Genomic DNA, 19,133 nt, shown 5'->3' on the forward strand with positions numbered 1-19,133 from the left:
ACAAAAGACGGCAATCTCCAAATAACTAAGAGCATGTCAGCCCAACAGCACTTTTAAGCCCCTGAGTATCACTACAATTAAGATGATATAAAACCACTTCTATTTTAGCCAGTCTGTGCATCTGCCACCACTCTGCGCCTATCACGTTATTTCCCTTGTGCTATCAGCTGTCCAGTCTTCCCACCACTGATCTTTCATCCACTCCTATACACAAACTGATGTGCACAGTAAAAAACAAAACCAAAACCAAACAAAACCCCACAAGCACGTGAAAAGATCGTATTAGTATTACAACATCTAACTAGATGTTAACAATATCTTTAATAGCATTCTCGTGTTCATTTTGCAACTAAGGAGGTCATGAACAAACCTCGGTGTAAGGATTTCTTTGTACTGTAGTTTCTCCAGCTTTGACGGTGCCACCAGCGACATTGGAATAACAATGTTGTCTATGTCATAGGAGCTCTCACTTCTCAACCTCCTCCTTGAGTTATGCTGTGTAACAGAATCAATAAAAGAGGAGATTTATCAGCTTTATATGACAGGAAATCCATGTTAGTTGAGATATTCTGTAACGGATTTTCTAGAGGCCAAATTATAATTTGTTTTAAAAAGGAATTTAAACAAATCTTAAGACTATCTCACCTCTTAAGATTTACTCCTTGCTTGCATAGCTCTTACTGATATCAAAGGATGCTTCTCTAACTTCACGTACAGTTAATTTTGAATACTTAAGAGAACTTTAATGCTGTGTTCTTCCTAACATTCAGCCTATAAGGAAGACCTTCTGTAACCTATCTACTGACACATAACCTGAGTGGTTTTTCAGCGTGACACAATTAATTCCAAGAGAATGAATCTACATTTAGCAGTGAAGAACAACTTACGTGGAAATATTTTCCTAAAAGACACACAAAAGACAGAAACTGAACAATCATACTAGATTCCTGGTGTTCTCTGCCCAACAGTTCATGGAACTTACCAGTGTCAAAAACTGAATTTTCTAGATTACAGGAGAAAGTTTAGTTTTAAATCATATACTCCATATTCCAAGATCTCAGTTTTTAGCTGACAGTTAATGGAAGCAGTCTGTTCTAAAATGCTCTTTTAGGCATTCTTTAAAGCTGGCCTCAAGAATGTAAGTGAGCATTATCAAAACTGCTTGGAGAATGCAGATCTTAATTCAGTTCTCCAGTCATCATCGCCAGATTAAAACGACGACTTACTGAACACCAGCATACCACCAGGCTTAACAGAACTGTGGGCCCGCAATTTGAGTATTATGAATTTCTCAATTAATTCCAATAGAATTAAAACCAAGTGTGTTTCTGCAAGGACTTCGCTGAATCAGAGCTCTGCTGCTCCTCAGCAAATTTATATACCAGAGACTTTGCCAGTAGTGCTGCACAAGAGGTTTTAAATAGCAAAGCTGAGACTTAACAAGTGCTGTGACTATATTTGCACAGTGATGCCATTTGACATAGCTGCACCAAGAGCAAGAGCTCTTGTGTAAAACTGGGAGCATATATCACAGTATATTTAATGAAATTTAAGGGGAAAAAAAGTAAAATGAAAGGCCCAATGCCACTAAATGAAGCATCCATTTCAGTTCTGTTATCTGTAAAACTCTTAACAACCAATTATCTGTTTTAGGGGCACCACATACTAAATCTGGAAGAAATTTCTTAATGTAATTCACTTAATTCACTCTACAATGTTCTTTACTGTAACTTAACATTAGCTTATATATAAAGAGCCCATATTTGTGGATTATTAATTTGCGGATTATTAGTTTGCATAACTGTTAACATTTCAGTTAAGACAGGGACACGCTTTTAGTTTACCTGTGATGAAGTGCTGTGAGTGGGCCTAGACATCGCATTGACATTGCTCACGGCAGCAAAACTGCTCGGGGATTCTGGTTCTGCATGTTGAAAGGAGAACGTCTCAAACCTAGTGTTACGTTCGCCTGTCACAAAAACAGTAAAAAACAATATTGCGCACTGACTGTTGTCTGTTAGACTAAGGATATTTTTCCATACAGTAAGAGTACAGTCATTTCTAGAAGCCCACAGCTAACCACTTAAGATTTAACAAATACTAAAAAAAGCTGTCTAAATAAACACTTGTTACTCATCCTGTCATTGCTGTTCCACACAACTCATCCCTCTCTTTCTACAAAGGATTTCTTCTGCTGGAACCAGCTTCATATGGGCAAATCCTGCTTCTTTTTACAGAAACTGCCCTAGACTACACACACAGCAAATACAATTGGGCCTAGAGGAATGCTCTGAGTGTCCCTGCACAGTGCTTCATCCCACTGACATACTGATCCCTAACTGACAGATTCCTCCTGGATAAATGATAAAATAAAAGTGGCAGTAAGGGTAACAAACGAAGTTAGTTTCTCGATCTCCATGTGCGGTTTCTTTTAGCAGTGGTCCACTGCCCCAGACAAATCGTAATTCTTGTTTACTCTTACTCAGTCCCAGTGTAAGCAAAGCTGAGGGGGATTCAGAAGTTAACCACCAGTATTCTGCTTTTCTTCTACCTAAATTTCCAGCAGACAACGAGAACTCAAACTTAAAATAGTGACTAATAAAAAGGGCCGGTGGATTCCAACATGAAAAGAAGAGATAAGACAGATCCTAAATCCTGAATTGCACAGGCTGGGTCAAGTACGTGAACTCTCATCTCCCCGGCGGCTCTGCAGCTCCCTGGCACACAGCTTTTATTTTTGGCCTTGTTCATCAGGCTGACCTTCCCCATGGATAATTTCTCCTAGACAGAGCCCAAATTAGGAATAAATATGTAGTACTACACCCCCAGCACTAATAAGCTAGAACTGCTGCTGCTACTCACAACTATACCACACTGCAGTTTTCTGGCATTGGGAAATGATCCTTATGATAAAGATGTTGTTTTTGTTTCTTTCCTTCTGTTACCTCAAATAGCCAAATACTATTGGCAGAAGCCTAACTGTAAGTTCAAAAGGTTTATACCACAAAGTTTTCTCTCTTACTAGTGCTCCCAAGTAATTCCAGTTGTTCACTTAGGGAAACAGTGTGGTTCCAGGAGCACTGGGCCAGCACCTGCCTTTTGGGGGCCGGTGACTGGTTAGGGCAGCAGGTGGCATGGACAAAAAAGATTGCTGCTGGCGAGAGGGAACAGGGGAAAGCACCCCCCAGGAGGAGACAGGCACAAAGCACAAGGGAAGAGTGCATGGCAAAGGGAAGGGAAGGACAAAAAACAAAACAAAAAAAGAAAAAACACGAGCAAAACAAAGAAAAACAAAAAAACCCCACCCCAAACCCACAAACTCATCTAAATCAGAGAGTTTTTAGTCTGTCCAAACACATCTTTCAGCCCCCCCTGCAACTTCCTAACCAATACGTTGCTTTTCGTTGTTGTTGCTGTTGTGCTTTTAAACAGGTCATAAGTTTTGGTTAAATCATCTGCAGCAATTCCCGTTCTCCCACCTCTATTGCAAGGTTACACCAGCAATTTTACCTGGATATGCACTGGAAGTGTATTTTTCCATAACGTTAACTGATGATTTATATGTTTTTGTTCTTTCTTAGGGGAAATTTGAGAATAATGTAATTAGTCATTTTCCTCAAATACCTTGGGGGGAACTTTGCTAAGCGTTTTCTAAAGGTTCACATAAATCAATCTCTAACAGAATCTGTTAAGTTTTACATCCTAATAGCCTGCAGAAGTAAGATGCTATTTATCTCTACAAGGGCATGCTGAATTTTTGTCCCTAAATTACCACATTATTCTATGTAGCTCTACAGAACTTGCAGGGCAGTTTCTATTAATTTACCTACTGCTGAAGTACAGATTCAAGGGCTTAAAATATAAAGATAAGAAGAGTGAAAACACTAATTATAAGCACTGGTAGCCCACAAGTCCTCTTAACTGTCTGGAAGGAAGCCAGAACCACAAATGACAGTACACAAATGAAACATAGCTGACCAAAGCTGCTAGGAATAGTAAACGTTTGGTTGGGTGCATGATTTGACAGATAAATTTGCAGTTCATCTGTTTCACTACACTAATATAAAACATTCATAGTGAAAATAATGACACAGCAAAACACAGTGGGACTTGCTGAGCAGCTTCCTTAGAGTATTCCAAAAATAAAATACAGAGGCTTGTCTCCTTTTGTAATACACACCGATGAAGAAAGAGATGCTTTAAAATAGCACATTATTTTCACGGAATCCTAAATCCATTTCTTTGCTCCTGTAAAGTTTCATAATAGTATCCTTTTTGGAGATACCTTAAAATTCATTCTCAAAAGCCCAGTGATAAACTCATTTCTACAGTACATATGTTTTAAAAAATAGTACTGTCTTAACACAATTTGTCTCTTACCTACTGCTGTCTCACTTAGATGTCTTTTCTTTCTTCCCTCCGACAGCTGGTCAGACGTTCCTGACATTGATTGAGATTTGGAATTAGATAAAAAGTCACTGCTCCATTGTTTGAGAGAAACATTATGTTGATTGTAGTCTACAACAGAAACATGTATCACGTTGTAAACTTATTTTCCATTGCTGCGATTTACAGGCAGTCTCGGTGAACTACTTAATATAGAAAAAAAAAAGACTTCTGATAGGAATCCAGGTAGTAGGGAATACTGCAGTCAGGCACCTGCATTTGCAGAGACCTCATGGTCCAAACTCCCTGCACTTGTACTGGTGCCATCCTGCAGCTCTGAATGGATTGCTTCAGTGTAACAGCAGAGTACCTGACACTGTGTTTGGTGAAGAGATTCCTCTTCCACCTACATCCCTAGCCTGTTACCTTCTCTGATAACCTGCTTTGTGGTAAGTTTACACATGGAACATTTTCAGGGCGAACTAATGAAAAACAGTCGTGGAAATATTAAAATGTCTTGCCTTACATACCATTATCTGGAGATATTTTAAACTCCACTCCCAGAGATGCGGCATCAACAGGTTCTCCTTTGATGTCATCCTTCCTTAATAATGTTTCAAAGTATATGTGAAGAGGAATATCTGACGGAGAAAAAAAAAAACCACAAAGTGAATGGAGTCTGTATTGGGAAGATGGCAACCTATGACATAATGAATTGTGCATCATCACTGAAGGTCTGGGAGTGGATTTACACAATGCTACGTAATATAATCTATGAGCAATACTGCTTTGAGTCCTTCAGCTCATACAGAACATCAATGCCATGAGGACTAACTGCTACATGGGTGCAGTATCTTGACACGGTCAAGCTGGACACAATATAGGGAAGCACCTGAGACTGGCAAAAGGAAAATCTGATGACAACGATCAAAAAAAGCCCAACCAGACACTTCAGAGGTGTGAGTTTTGCATACATAAGTAAAAAACTTGAGGCAAGGTAATTCTCAGCAAGACAGTTATTGCACGTGTGGCATCCTGCACTGCAGGCGAAGATCCGTAGCCTTTTCTATCTGTTCTCCAAGACAAGTACTACACAAGATAATGTCCTGTAATTTCAGGGAGGTAAGAACTGAAGGTACCTTTCTTTCTGCTACTGGAAAGTGAGAGCTATGCCAGGGTAAAAACAAATCCATTTTTAGCTGTGAAGCTATGCAGCCACATGTGCTGACCAAGGCAGTATGCTGAAGTGGTTCCAAGCTCTCTACCACTATGAGCTCTAAGGGCTGACAAGACAACTAAGATCAAAGTAGGACTCAAACCTAAGTGATGCTCCTCAACAAATCTCAGTGTAGGCACTTTGTAGATTAACAGCATTTTTTTAGTCTTCAAAGCCAAAGTAAGAAAGTGCAGGATTGTCTTACTCTGGAATAAACTATGTCTGTACCTGCAGCGACCCCATGACTGAAAACAAGCTCTGGAGGGTATGGTGGGAGCAGGACCGGGGTCTTCCCCTCTTGACTAACTCCTGCGCAAAACCCAGCACGGTGGAGAGCACACAGTGCACTTCCCCTGTAATCTGAAAAGCCTTCAGTTCATCCTTCTGGGTACAAGTAATTAACGCTTTTGAAAATTACTACTGCTGGGAGCCTAGAGGTAATTTCAAGGTACATTCCTTCTTTCTCTCCCTGGCAAAGGCTACAGCAGGGAAATGCAATTCATTTCCCGAGGGAGCTCTAACCAAGAATTAGTCTGCAAAACATCTCAAGTGGTAAGGAATTCAGCCACTGTTGTTAGGACAGGAAGGCTTAAGAAAAATTGGTCTCTGTTTGAAAAGCCTTTCCGGAAACAAAATTAAATGAAAGAAATTAAGTAGAAAGAAATATGTCATCGTAAGCAGCACGCTTGACAACCATTACATTCAGAATGAGAAGAGGGCTGAACACAGGGCCACAGGGTGGGCGCTGAAGTATTTTTATTTACATACAATCTTAGCCTTGAGGACTTGCCAGGACAGAAGCTTTCAACATATTTTGCTAACTAAAAATGACAAATTATTTCAATTTGATACTGATCTAAGCAGGTATTTTGTCACAAGACTAAAGGTGACCTGCAAAAGCTTTTTAGCATGCTTTTTATTCTACCTCTGAGTAAAGCATAGATAAGGTCTGAAAGGTTTATTGGTCATGACATTTATGCAAACAACAACAACAAATGCTTCTCCTGCCTTTTTTTTTTTCCTGGGGAACCACCTTGATGTTTCAGAGGTTATTATGCACTCCTGTGCCTTAATTAAAAGGGCAGGAGTATTTGTCCCAGATTATCCACAAGCTAGATGCACAAATACCAGACCCAAACATCAGAAGCAAACTACAATTTTCCAGCTGTCAAGGTGCAAGTTTGAAAAGGCACTTCTATGCTCAAGGTATAATGCAACCACTCACATATTTTTGGTAAAGACCCTTGGTAATAATATGGAAATATTTAAGGGCAGGACTTAGATCTGTAACGAGCATTATACTTCCAGACGCAAGTACGCTGTGAGCCAGTCCAATTGCACTATACGATTAAATTGTCTGCAAATTATGATTCTTCTTTGGAAGTAAAAAATAATAAAAAAAATACAACAGAGAACAACATCTGAATATTCAATCTGAATCCCCCCTCACACACTGAAGAATCTAATTCACAGAGTTTTGAAATAAGACAAATACCAATAATATTTTCTAACACACAGAGGAAATTTAAAAAACAAACAAACAAAAAAAATCTTTTCTTCTACTCTGCTGACAAATTTTCCTTGTTCAAAAGAGGATGATAAAAGATGTGGGCACGCCACAAGTGGTATTTTAAGAGAAGTTGTCCCTCTGGAAAGAGATAACAAAGGAAGCTGCAAACAAAAGATAAAAGTGAATCAGACTACCTGACCAAACTGGAAAATTTCTATCATGCACTTCTTCATAATTTGTTCATATAAAATAAAATGACAAAAAGACTAGCAGTCCTCGTGAGGAGGGAGAAACAGTGGAGTGCACAGCACAGTCCTCAAAAGCAAGGACTGCATCTGAGCAGGAGATAGTAGCATAGTGCTCTTCCTGTCTCATCTATTATTAGCAAGGCTAAGGTTCCTGGAAGAGAGAATAAATATTCCTCAAAAGAAAGATGTCCTTGGTATCAGAATGAAACTAAAATAACATTTTTCTTCCTCCCTCCTGGCAAAGTGACCAACAGCAGCCACAAGGCAATCAAAAGCCTTTCAGACTCTTTCATTTTCATGACGATTAGAGCCGTCTTTTCTAAGAAAAGAGATTTCCAACATTCTTGTCGAACTTCCTAGTCTCCCTTGAGATTAAGGCAAAAATGAAAGCAAGGGGCATAGCCTTAAATGACTATCCTTGAACAGATGTCTTAAGAAACACTGAAAAAAGCCACCCAAAACATATACACTGTAGTACAGTGAAGCTCGCACAGAAGCGGAAGCAAGGAAACAATCTGATGAGTTAGACACACTGGCAGCCACCCAAGCAGCAGCGTGTGGGGACAGCTCTCCTCTGTAGGGATTTGGGAACTGCCTATCCCCCTGGCTCCTGTCCAGCTGGGCAGCCAGAGACACGGGCTAAGTGAGGGAAAGGCTCTGGAAAGAACAAAGATTTAAGAGGTGCTTTGCTTCTCTCTCCTCTCCCCAGAGGAATACTGCTGATTGGGATTTTTGCTGTTGCACTCCTGGAGTGTTTTCTTCCCCGTCTGCTCCTCGAGGTAATCTCCTCTGTATCCCACACGTGGGATGTAAACTTGCAGGAGCTGAGACCTCCTCAGGGTTCCATATCCACACCCAGCTCTTCTCCACTGGCCAGCGATGCGTTCACCAAACCCAACACTTCCTTTAATCCCTGACTTCCCAGTGGCAGGATGAAGCATAAGCTCTGTCATTCTGGGAAGCCAGGGGGTGTGATTAAAGGCTCACACAGTTCCATCGAAGTCCAAGCCTCACGTTCAGGTTTATTTTGTGGCAAAGACAACACCCAGAACAGCAGTATTGCTGTACTGGTCAACAAATATCTCAAAAACATCAAAAAAATCTAACAGTACAAATCCTTCCTGCAGACAGCAGCGCTTAATGTGCAATTTTGAAGCCCTAAGTGCTGCCAAGTTGCACCTGCACTAGTTTCAGGGCCAAGAAGAGTCAGAAACATCTGCATTATTGTTCAAAAATTTAAAGAATCAGATGACAGAAACCATAAATATGGTTTAAACAAGATCACCAAAAAGGCTATTACAAGAACGATTACAAAAACTGGAAAAAAAAAAAAAAAAAAGCTTTCTTGCCTAGTGCAAAGGGCCTGAACTGAAAGTGGCTCATGAAAACGAGAGAACCAAGATGGAGCAGTGCGTGGGCAAAAGCATCACTGAAGTGACTAGCACTGACTTATCAGCCATGCTGTGAAACAAGCCACTGATTATCCCCGTATTTTTCCTGGGTCAGTCTTTCTGAATTGCAACTGTGTTACTGGCATGGGACATCTAGACAGTGTGTTTTTCATATGTCAGGATGAAGCTAAGGCTTTCATTTAGTCTAAACTCCTGTTCTGCCAGCGTGAAGTTTTCTGTAAGAAAACTAAATTCTAAAAAAAATCACTCGTAAGGAAAAGTAGTCCACAAGCTCTACAGCTTTCACAAGCCCAACCCTGTTAGAGGCATGGGGTTTGAGGTACTTACCTGAAGGGAATGATAAGACGGGATGGAAGGAAGAGTCCAGCTCTTGCACATAATCCAGTATTCTAGATTCTGTTCTGTACTCACGGCTGATCAACGCTGAGGCTGGCACCATGCATGGTAACTGAGTTTTGTACAGACAGGGGGCATCTCTAGATGGCGAAGTCTGCATGGATGCACAGAAAGAAAGGTTAACTTCTCCTTTACTCACTTCTCTCAAACTGGACCAGAAGAAAAGAAAAAAACTTAAGAGTGACTCCTTGATGTGTGAATGGAAAAAATATTCCTACAAACTTAGTTAGTCTAAACATGACTAACCCCACTTCTTATGAACTACGGTGCACAATACAAACAATATAAAAATACCCTTTAATTAGGACCAGGAAACAGTTGTCAGGGTTTCCAGAGCAAAACATAGCTGTTTCCAATCATTATTCTGATATGTTCTGTGACCAACCACCACCGCTTACAATGCCATTCCAGCACAATAGGCACAACATGGATGCACAAACAATACTAACACAGAACTATGCACAGGGGTCTCCTCAATTTATCCCTTTAGTATCATTCTTAGTAACTACATCTCTAGACAGCTTGTACATTTTAATGCAAGATACAACATTAAATTAACATTAAATATTTTGTGCACGCAGCATATTTACACAAAGCAAGAGGGCAAAGCCCTTGTCTTGTTATAACTTAAATGTCAGATAAGCAACAGAAACAAAAGAAGATATAGAACAATAAATGCAGGAGAGGGATGCACTAACAATTCATTAATAGGTAGGAAGAGGAGTTACTACTAGGAAGAGAGCTGAGAAAGATCAATTTAGCTGCTTCTTTGCAAGGCTTGTTAGAGCACAGCGAGTTAAATGATGGGTTGCACAGAACTGGTGGGTGCAAAGTAGCAAGACAGTAAGGCAAAACGCAGGGTGAAAATGGGCAGAAATAAGTAGGAGGTGCACGCAATATGCTGAGCTCTCAAAGACAGAAGGGAAGAGTTGTACAAGGTACTACTAAGTAAGAAGCAACTCAAGTCCATGCTTCAGAATATGCTACAAAACCACTACAGGGAAATAGTGCTGCTGATGCCACTTTCAGCCTTTCTGGATACTAGCGGTAGCAACCCCAAAGGTACTGACATTAAGGGCTTCCATTGCTATGCAGAAAATGAGGTTTTTGTTACTTTGCCAAATGCTGCAGAATCCTAAAACGGGGACAACTGAGGTACTTCGAGGTTCTCAGCCTAACACCGTGCAAACAGCCACATCTATCATCTCCTGGAAAAGGATTTCAACTTAATAAACTGTAAGAATGGATTTAACAGTGGTTGTCTTGATTTTCTTAGGACTTTTTATGGAATAAGAGGAAAACATCTAGCAGCTGCATCAGAGGAAAGACAATCGCTTGTATTTCTAAGTACTTCTGCTTAAAGAAATCTCTTTAGCTGCCTCCTTCTGCCTGGGGTACTCCAGGCTGTATTCTAGCAGCATCACTCATCTGTTAGCGATGCAGTGCTTGTATCCACCACAGAAACAATCCCTCCCCTTGCTGAAATCAGTACTTCTGTCAGGTGGCATCAGGTTTTGCAACCCATGCTAAGCCTGAAAATATCCCATGAAAAATTCCCCTTTCCATTTCTTCTTTTCGCCATCAACAAACTGCAGGATCTCTTAAAATCATGTAAGCTGCCTGTTAGGATGTTGGAGCAGAGGAGACCCCTTGGTAGTGAGGGCTGTTTGTTTTATTTCCCAGTTTTCACAAACGAAAACTTTAACAGTCCCTAGGCCACTGTGATCTCCATACACACGTTTATGCAGAAGCACTTTTGGCTTACTTTGGAAACAATTCTTCTCCAGCCCAGGACTCCTTCAAAACACTGTCTGTCATTTCCTGTGGCAGACATATGGCATGCTTCTTCTGTTAAACTTTAAATATCCACGAAGTGCTGGCATAGAAGCCAATATATAGCAAGCAGTAAGTTGTAAAGCAAACTTAATGTCTCCCATTATATGGACCATTAAGCTAAAGCCTGAAGAGCTTTTGCCTTCAATGCAATTTCAAAATTTTGCTTTCAAAATTACACAAAAAGCTGTTTCCAGAGATATTTTTCAGAAATGAACCAGTTTCCTGAATGTCCACTAGTTAAATTGCTACTGCACTCACTCTGCCTCGTTTTTTTCAGAAATGAATCCACAGTAAATAATTTTTTAAAAAATAAATCCCCAAATGGTAATCAGTAAAATTACCTAGAAAAGACATAGATAAGACCAACACATGCTGACAGCCAGTCCCTTAGTCCTGACTTGCTTTAATGCACTTCATTTGCAAACACGTTTACAATACAGCTTAAAGCTAAGCCTGCTGAAAAACATGCATAAAATGGTCAAATAACCTCCACAGTCTATTTTGAAATAGTAATGAAATCAAATTGCCAACATTGGTAAGTGACCAATTCTTTTCCTCATCTTGTCTGTGGTTGGAGTTTCCAATGCTTATGCCTGAGTTTGTGCATTATTTCCTTCAATGCTCTGGCATCGACACCTAAATAATTCCATCTTTCATTAAGTCAGTCCATAATTCAAAAGAAAATAAGGACTTATATAGTAACGAGCAATTTTAGTTAAACCCTCTGAAATTACTAGAAAAAAGCTTTAAAAAAAAGGCCTGGCAGTGTCTGCCATCCTAGTTACTAGATCTGGTTTAAATTTCTAATGCAGTAGTTTTCCACTGGAAAATGCTGAATTAGTGAAATCACGATGTTTGTCAGGAATGTTGATTTAATCAAGTCTTGATGAAACAATTTCTGAAGCCCTTCATTCTGGAATGGAAGCATGCTGCTCAAAGAAAGCGCTTCAACCTTAATGAAATAAAACTGAAGAACTCGTTATTGGAGAACAAAACTCTCCCCCCTTCCAATTCAGCATCAGAGTCTACAGCTTGACTTTTACAGCCGTTAGTTACTGATTTTGCAATACATCAAAAAAAGAAACCCCAAACCAACCAACCAAAAAAACACCCCACCAACCACCAAAAACAACTCAACAAAACAACCCCACTAACACAGACACTCAGCCACAGCAAAGACAAGTGGTTTTATGAAAACAGAGGCACTGAACTCTCAGAAGACAGGTGTCTACAAGCCTGGCTACAATGCCAACCTTCCCTTCAGAAGGCAAGAAAGATATTACTCAACCCGTATCATTTTTCTCCTGATATACAATACCTTACGCATCTACTGAAACATTTTTCTTCAGCACTGCAATACAAAACCTCATGCTTCCTGAGTGTAAGTAGATATGAAGAATAGCATTACATTTGGTTTATTCTATTATGGAGAAGAAAACATGCTGTACTTATGAGGAAATCAGAAGTGTGTGACCTTTAAATCCTAAGCTAAAAGAGCAGCTCTGTTTTAAACTTCCTAAGGAGTGGTATCACCAACAGAATCTAATTTTCCATAATATTATGAATTTTAATCTTCTTGGACTTTTTTTTTCTTAGTACTGTCTTACTGGGTCACAGACAATGCAGTGAGCAATTAATTTTGATATTCAAAACAGTTTTTGCACTTGCTTGTGATAAATTGATGCATTAGCCAAAGCACGATGGGGTCATGCCATTATTCTAGAAAGATCAGAAAGCTGAGCAGTGCCAGCCGACCATCGCCCTGCAGTGAGAAAAAAGTTTGTGAAGTGTGCCACAACTGAAAAGAAAAATGTTTTGTGCTCCCAGTTGAGACTTCTGAATACTCGCCTCATGGTTTCAGCTACTGATTACTGAAACTCAGGCACGTTTCCAAAAATGGTATAAGTGTAACAGTACAAGGGAGCCCCGGTTCAATTACACCAATGTGTATGAATCCACTAAGTTAATTAAGTCAGCTCGAATACACTCTGCTGAATACCTGTCACGTCTGCTTCTGATTACTCTTATAAGCCTGAAAAAGTATTTATTCTCCCCACACACACACAGAACTTTACAGCAATATCAAAGAAGAGCTACCTCCATAAATATTAAAGGCTGCTCTTCAGTAAAAGAGCAGCCAACTGCATTGCAGAGGCTTACCTGTGGGACAGGAGAGAACCACCGTATGGATGGCTGATGCCCCCTCTCTGAACAAACACACTGCTCACTTTTAATCCTCTAGCAGTGCTACGTGTAGCTCAAACCAACAGAGCACCGTGTTACCCACTTGCTTCTGTGCTTTAGCACCCACCTTAGAGGCCAGTCCACTTCTCCACGGCCTCCCTCTTCCACACACAACGAACTGCTCTGAGCAGAAGTGTGTCCCTCTGGCAGAACATGCACTTAAATGACATTTCTTAATTCACATGCTAACCCTCTGGGGCTCCCTAGAGAGAGCTTAACAACAGAATACCTTTAGGAAACACACAACATGGGGATAGTGAAAGGTAACTCTGAAAGCCCCAAAGACCTCCTCCCTTACCAACTTGTGGTGCGGGGGGAAGATGGGCGAAGCATCTCAGACAGCCCTACATGGGAAGGTGCCTAACAGATGGTGCCAGAGATGCACGCTGCGTTGCAGAGCCTCCCCGCCAGCTCCGGTTTCTATAGATGACCTTTCCCACGCACTTGCCTGCCATCTATACATAGGTGCAGCAGGTGCAGCAGAGAGAGCTGCCCTAGGATGTACAACAGGCAGTCTGCCTCTGGCCCCGCTGAAGCTGTCAGTAAGGCAGAGCCTGTGGCAGAGGTTAGTTTTTCCAGGGAGAGAACTGAAAGAAACTGACTTTCATAAAGCCTAGCGACAACTTACTCAGCATCCAGCCCGTCTCAAATTCAGATCTTTGGTCAGTGTCATAAAAGAACTGGTAGCTTGTACCTTTCTCACAGACCACCCACCTCTCACAAGTACAAATGTAGTTTGGTTTCCTTAATCCAGTTTTAAGCCAATGGGAGATGGATTTCCATCTGCTCTGTGGACACGTATGCTGTCTTCAACATTCTGAAACAAAACCCTTTTGTTGAAGAAGCAAATCAATTGAAAAAATTCAAGGTTAGTGATCAATCTTTGACCAATCACATAAATCCAAAGAAGGAAAGATATTTTAACCCATGTAGATATGTTTTGTAAAAATGCCATATAGACATTAAGAGTAGATGTAATCAGTAGAACACTCATTTTAGTAAGCTAAAGTTGCAACACTGTGAAAAGAACACTTCGAGTTTTTTGTTCTAGAAAAGCGAATTTACAGATTGACTGGCTTAACATAAACCTTACCAAGAGGGATTTAGTTCTACTCATATCACAGCATTACAAAGCAAAAGGTGTTCTCCCTTCCTTCCTCCCCAATAGATAAGTCTTATCATACATTCAGAATAGTTGAATGCATAGAAATACTTTTTTTTTCCAGATGAGTTTTTTTTTCTCTCCTGATTTTACATATAGGAGAGTTTCTTTTTAAAGCTTCCAGAGTTAAAACAGTAACTTTATCAGCTATTACTTTCACTTACAAACTTGGTAAACCAGAACCAATGGATTCTCCTCCGAGACCAGAAGACTGACACATCCACAGAGGCACTCCACCACTTTCACTAAAGCCGGATGCATCCTCTTCTTGAAAACAGTTTGCAGGAGACTTGGCAAGACAGCACCACTCCTTGTACTCACAGCTTGAGAATCCAGCGGTGCCAGTGAGCTATGCAGAAGCAGGTGGTGGAGCCAACACCTAGCGACACACCGAGGGGAACGACAACCAGTAGGCTTCTTCAGTGCAACTATGGGGAAATGGCTGCTTCTCTGCCTCAGGGCAGAATTGCTGGCTGGCTACTGAATGATACGTTAGTTACTATCAGTGCCTTTTTTTTTTCCATCATTTGCAGACTGAGTGAGCTAGAGAAACCGTCAACTGATAACAGCCACAAAGAACTCACCTGTATCTCCTCAATCTCCTTAAAAGCAAATAAACCACGACATGGGACAATCTGGCAGGGGAAATGGGATGGTATTCTAAGAAGCAAGTTGATAAAACTCTCATCCCCAGACAGGCGTACACCTGGCAGAAAAGAGGGTCCAGCTTCCACAGTATGTGCAGTACCCTGGGGAGCTGCCTGCCCGCACACATGCCCTGTCCCATATTCTCCCTTCCTGTGATTTTTGGTGCTAGCTACAGACCACTTGTAGATAGCACGTGCTCAGCAATTAAGGGAAAGGCTCTGCATGCTAGGTATCATACAGATTATACATAGATATAAAATACATATACTAACAAGACTTGGTCACAGATCCTTATGCATTTATCAAGTGACATCTACAAAAAGTATCACTAGCACTAAGCATGCACTGGGAAAGCAATGGGATGCAAAAATCATAGAACTGGTGTGAGAAGCAGATTAAAACATGAAACCCAAATATCTTTTTTTTCCCCCGATTTTGAGCCTTCTGAATAAGCACTCACTTTTTTATTTTTATCTTTTGAGACTAGCAGGAATATTTTTTTAAACCACTAAATGAAAGCAGATATTCTTATGCTCTCACTGAACTCCGGATTGAGACTGAAGAGAAAAACATAGCAATACTCAACCGCAAGAGATGGCAACATTATACCAATTGTTTGCTCCTCGCATCTAAAATGCAAGCTTTTGCACCTCAGCTCCTGACTTTGAAGGTGTTGGCACCTCTGCAAATTTAAATTGCAGTTTTCCCCACATGTGCCTCAGTCCACACAACCATGCCTTCCTCCAGCAGGTGGAGATACAGAATACAATGAGAATTTTCTGATTAAAAAAAAAAAAAAAAAAAAAAAACCACCATGCTCCAGAACCCCGCAAAAACTTGAGAGGACCAAATTTGATAGTAGGCAGATCTCACTCCTCTTTGGCCTATTACCTTTAGGCACCCCTGTATGTTTTAACTACCTAGCCCCAGTGACACCTCTTGGTGAAGCAACACTTAACCAAAAGATGTGAAACTAATGTAACATCCTAGCTAATGACACGAAAAACTAACAAAATGACCTGGGCAAAACAAATTCCTTGTTACAACAAAAAAACAACAGCGAAACACAAACCCTGCAACAAGGCACACAGATGAAATACATTCTAGTAAACACCAGGACATGTGAGCTAAGCAAAGACCTCGCTGAGACTACCAGAGTAGTAGTAACACTTGTTGGCCGCTATTAAATAAATTTTATAGAGCTTTTGAAATCTCAAAGATAAATTCAGTTCCTCCAAGTTTAGGCAAAAAGTAGCCAGAGATACTCCAGGTCCCTGCTGCAGAAAAAATATTTGTGGGAGCACCCAGACATTAGAGAATCCACAGTGGGTGCGTGTGGAAATGTTATAAATATAAAGTTATAAATGCCACAAACACCAGGAAAAGATTCAATTGCAGCTCAGTGCTTCAAATGAAGCCATCTCAGGACTCCAGCCCCCGTCCAGGAGCATGTGTCCCTCCTACTAGAGCATGCCTGCAGCTGCTTCATAGTTTTACCCCGCATGCAAGTTCTTAACACTCATTGAAAACTCAGGCTGAAGAAATCATCACTACAATCACGTCCTCTACTCCAAAACAAACCGTAGTTCCAGGGTTCACTGTGCAAGGGGGTTGTTCTGAGTGGCTTGTGCACTGACTCGCAACCCAGAGATGGCCTAAGTTCTTACTGAGATGTTTAGATGAAGAAAGAAGAGAGATGCAAAACAGATTCCACAGCCAAAAGATGACAAGCAGATCGTCTGGGGTACTTACTCATTCTGAATTAGTGGACAAGCGAATCTGGCCCCAAAGGATGTTTTAAGTTCCTGAGGATACTGGATGGTGACAGATAAGGCAAACACCCCACATCCTGTTTTATTTATCCCACTGCAGCCTAGCTATCTTGTTCATCTGGCAGGTCTTTTGCACTCCCAGGGCAATTTCAAGGATTCATCTAGTTTTGCACTGCTTCTTGCATGAGTTCTTTGCTTTCTTGTAGACAGTATAACCATTACCTAAAATACTGGAGTAGGGCAAGGTATACTCTTCTTCAGAAGAGAAATACAGCAAAGCAGAGGACAATGCAGGGCATCTCTCAGTAAGCACTGGGAGGCTACTAGGTCACTGAGGACTCAAACTTTTGACAGCATTGCAAATGTATGCAGCATGGCAGTAGATAGAGAAAAAATGTGGCTCTCTTCCCAGTGACCTTATGAACTGGCAGATGGGATAGCAGCTCACAGTTTCATACTTTCCTTTTCCTAACATGGATGTTGGGGGCTGCACGGGGAAAACAAGCTTCCCAAAAGAATTTGAAGAGATGTGAAGGACAACGCTCTGAATGCCATTCAATAAACAAAAGGGCATATAGTCGGTCATCTGCCCTCCTGAAAAAACACATTCCTCAAAGCTATGCCAGCATTTCTTACATCCTACACACGGGAAGTCTGCATTTGCTGTGATTCCTCTAGTAGTCCTCATTTGCTCAGATTGCATCGTCCATCCGCACCGCCAAGCACTCGCTGGCTGTGTGAACCAGAAGCTGGCAGAGGAGCTGCAGCTTTCAGAAGATCCAATCTTCTCCTTCAGACTTTGGCAAGCTGCTCTCTGTTAACTCCACCGCTGCTGCAGGGAGGTAGCAGCAAGTCTACTCTAGCTGCAGCTTGCTTTCAGGCCAATGTCCCTAAAGAAAGGGGGATCCTCACAAACCATGGTACCATGGGCTATAAAAATATTTAAAACTCAAAGAAATGAGGGGGAATCACCTGCCAGAGGCAGCACAGTAACATTACATTAAAAATCCAACTGTTTTCCATGTTGCTAAGGAATAACTAATTTTTCTATGAAAGGCCAGAGGAAATTTGCTGGATTACTAATTGGAAAATAAATGCATTTTCTAAGAAAAATAGGTATCAGTCCCAGAGGCCACTCCACATTTTGCAGCCTTACCCTTAGACATCTGCCTAATCTACAGCTCAGCCTGGGCTGATATCCAGTGTTCTTCCATTTCAAGCTGAGCAATCTCATCAACAGCTGGGTGACCAAGTGTAGCGAGTGCACGAGTCAGACAGTGCCAGTGCCTGTTAGAATCAAACTTCTTGAATGAAACTGTACACTGTTGATGGCTCTTAACTCTAAGACTTGATAAGCATTCAGGTTTGATTGTCAGAACATGCTGAAATTGTCTACTTCAATTTTATCACTTACTTCCCCAGCAGGATCTCTGTTTTTAACCAACACTGTATGCACCTCTGTTAAATCTTTACCTCAATTTTGAAAACTTTAATTGAGTTTGGCACTTGCATCAAGTCTGAAGCTGACAGCTTGATTGCTGCCACCACCTCTTATTTTCTCCAGGAACATGAGCGGAATCCCTCTGTAGCACATAACACAGCTCTCCATGCAGCCCCTTGGTTAACTCCCCAGGTAGAAAGCACAGCATAACCACAGATTTCTGTGCTGAGAGCTGCGGTAAGCATTAACTCATCATCACAACACATAAAGTCAACCATCACAAGCTGGCTAAGGCTAGCAATGATTTTACAAACCCTTCCAAGCAAGCACCTGATCATAAAGTAGAAGATACATTTGACCTGCAGTCTTGGTGCACACGTTTCCAGCAGCTATCAGTGGCATCCAAGTTATGTGGCCTTCAAACACCCTGAAGATGCTGAGATTCAGAGTCAATAAAGAGATCACTAGGCAAGAGATGCAAATGAACAGATCTCTCCCCTTCACCCACGAGGTCCATTACTAAAACTCAACAATGATAAGACTGTGTTTTAGGTATTTGGAAAGCAGCCTAGAGATTCCAAACCAATTTGATCTGGGATCGCATCACTGCAGAAGAAATATAAAAACACTTCATATGCCTTAAAATTACAGGAATTTAGACTGGAATTCCTTTAACATGGAGGACATTTTTGCTTCCATTTCACTAATGCTAAAGGCTCCTCTGTGGGAAGAATGGGAATGCTTAGTTTTTTTTAGAGGGAGAGTGGGAGTGGTCATTTTTTAAAAGGAAGGCAGCAAGAGATTACGTTCATCGAGCTCTGGAAGGCCTCTCTGACACAGCATTCCCTGCACAGGTCTTTAC

The 19,133-nt window shown here is 41.0% G+C and overlaps 1 protein-coding gene across 8 annotated transcripts in view; it reads right to left on the reverse strand.

The window, feature by feature from the left end:
* Window positions 1-19,133, reverse strand: part of KANSL1L (KAT8 regulatory NSL complex subunit 1 like) — a 63,152-nt gene that overhangs the window by 10,149 nt on the left and 33,870 nt on the right. For 4 of the 8 annotated variants that reach the window (XM_066999303.1, XM_066999301.1, XM_066999308.1 and 1 more), the window contains 5 exons: window positions 9,100-9,262; window positions 4,917-5,027; window positions 4,381-4,518; window positions 1,845-1,969; window positions 371-495 (listed from right to left, as the gene is read on the reverse strand). In XM_066999303.1, the coding sequence (XP_066855404.1) occupies window positions 371-495; window positions 1,845-1,969; window positions 4,381-4,518; window positions 4,917-5,027; window positions 9,100-9,262 (662 nt within the window). The remainder of the gene's footprint in view (window positions 1-370; window positions 496-1,844; window positions 1,970-4,380; window positions 4,519-4,916; window positions 5,028-9,099; window positions 9,263-19,133) is intronic. The other 4 variants (XM_066999302.1, XM_066999305.1, XM_066999304.1 and 1 more) reach the window with 4 other exon arrangements.

Source organism: Anser cygnoides, chromosome 6, assembly GCF_040182565.1.
Source record: "Anser cygnoides isolate HZ-2024a breed goose chromosome 6, Taihu_goose_T2T_genome, whole genome shotgun sequence".
Classification (NCBI taxonomy): domain Eukaryota; kingdom Metazoa; phylum Chordata; class Aves; order Anseriformes; family Anatidae; genus Anser; species Anser cygnoides.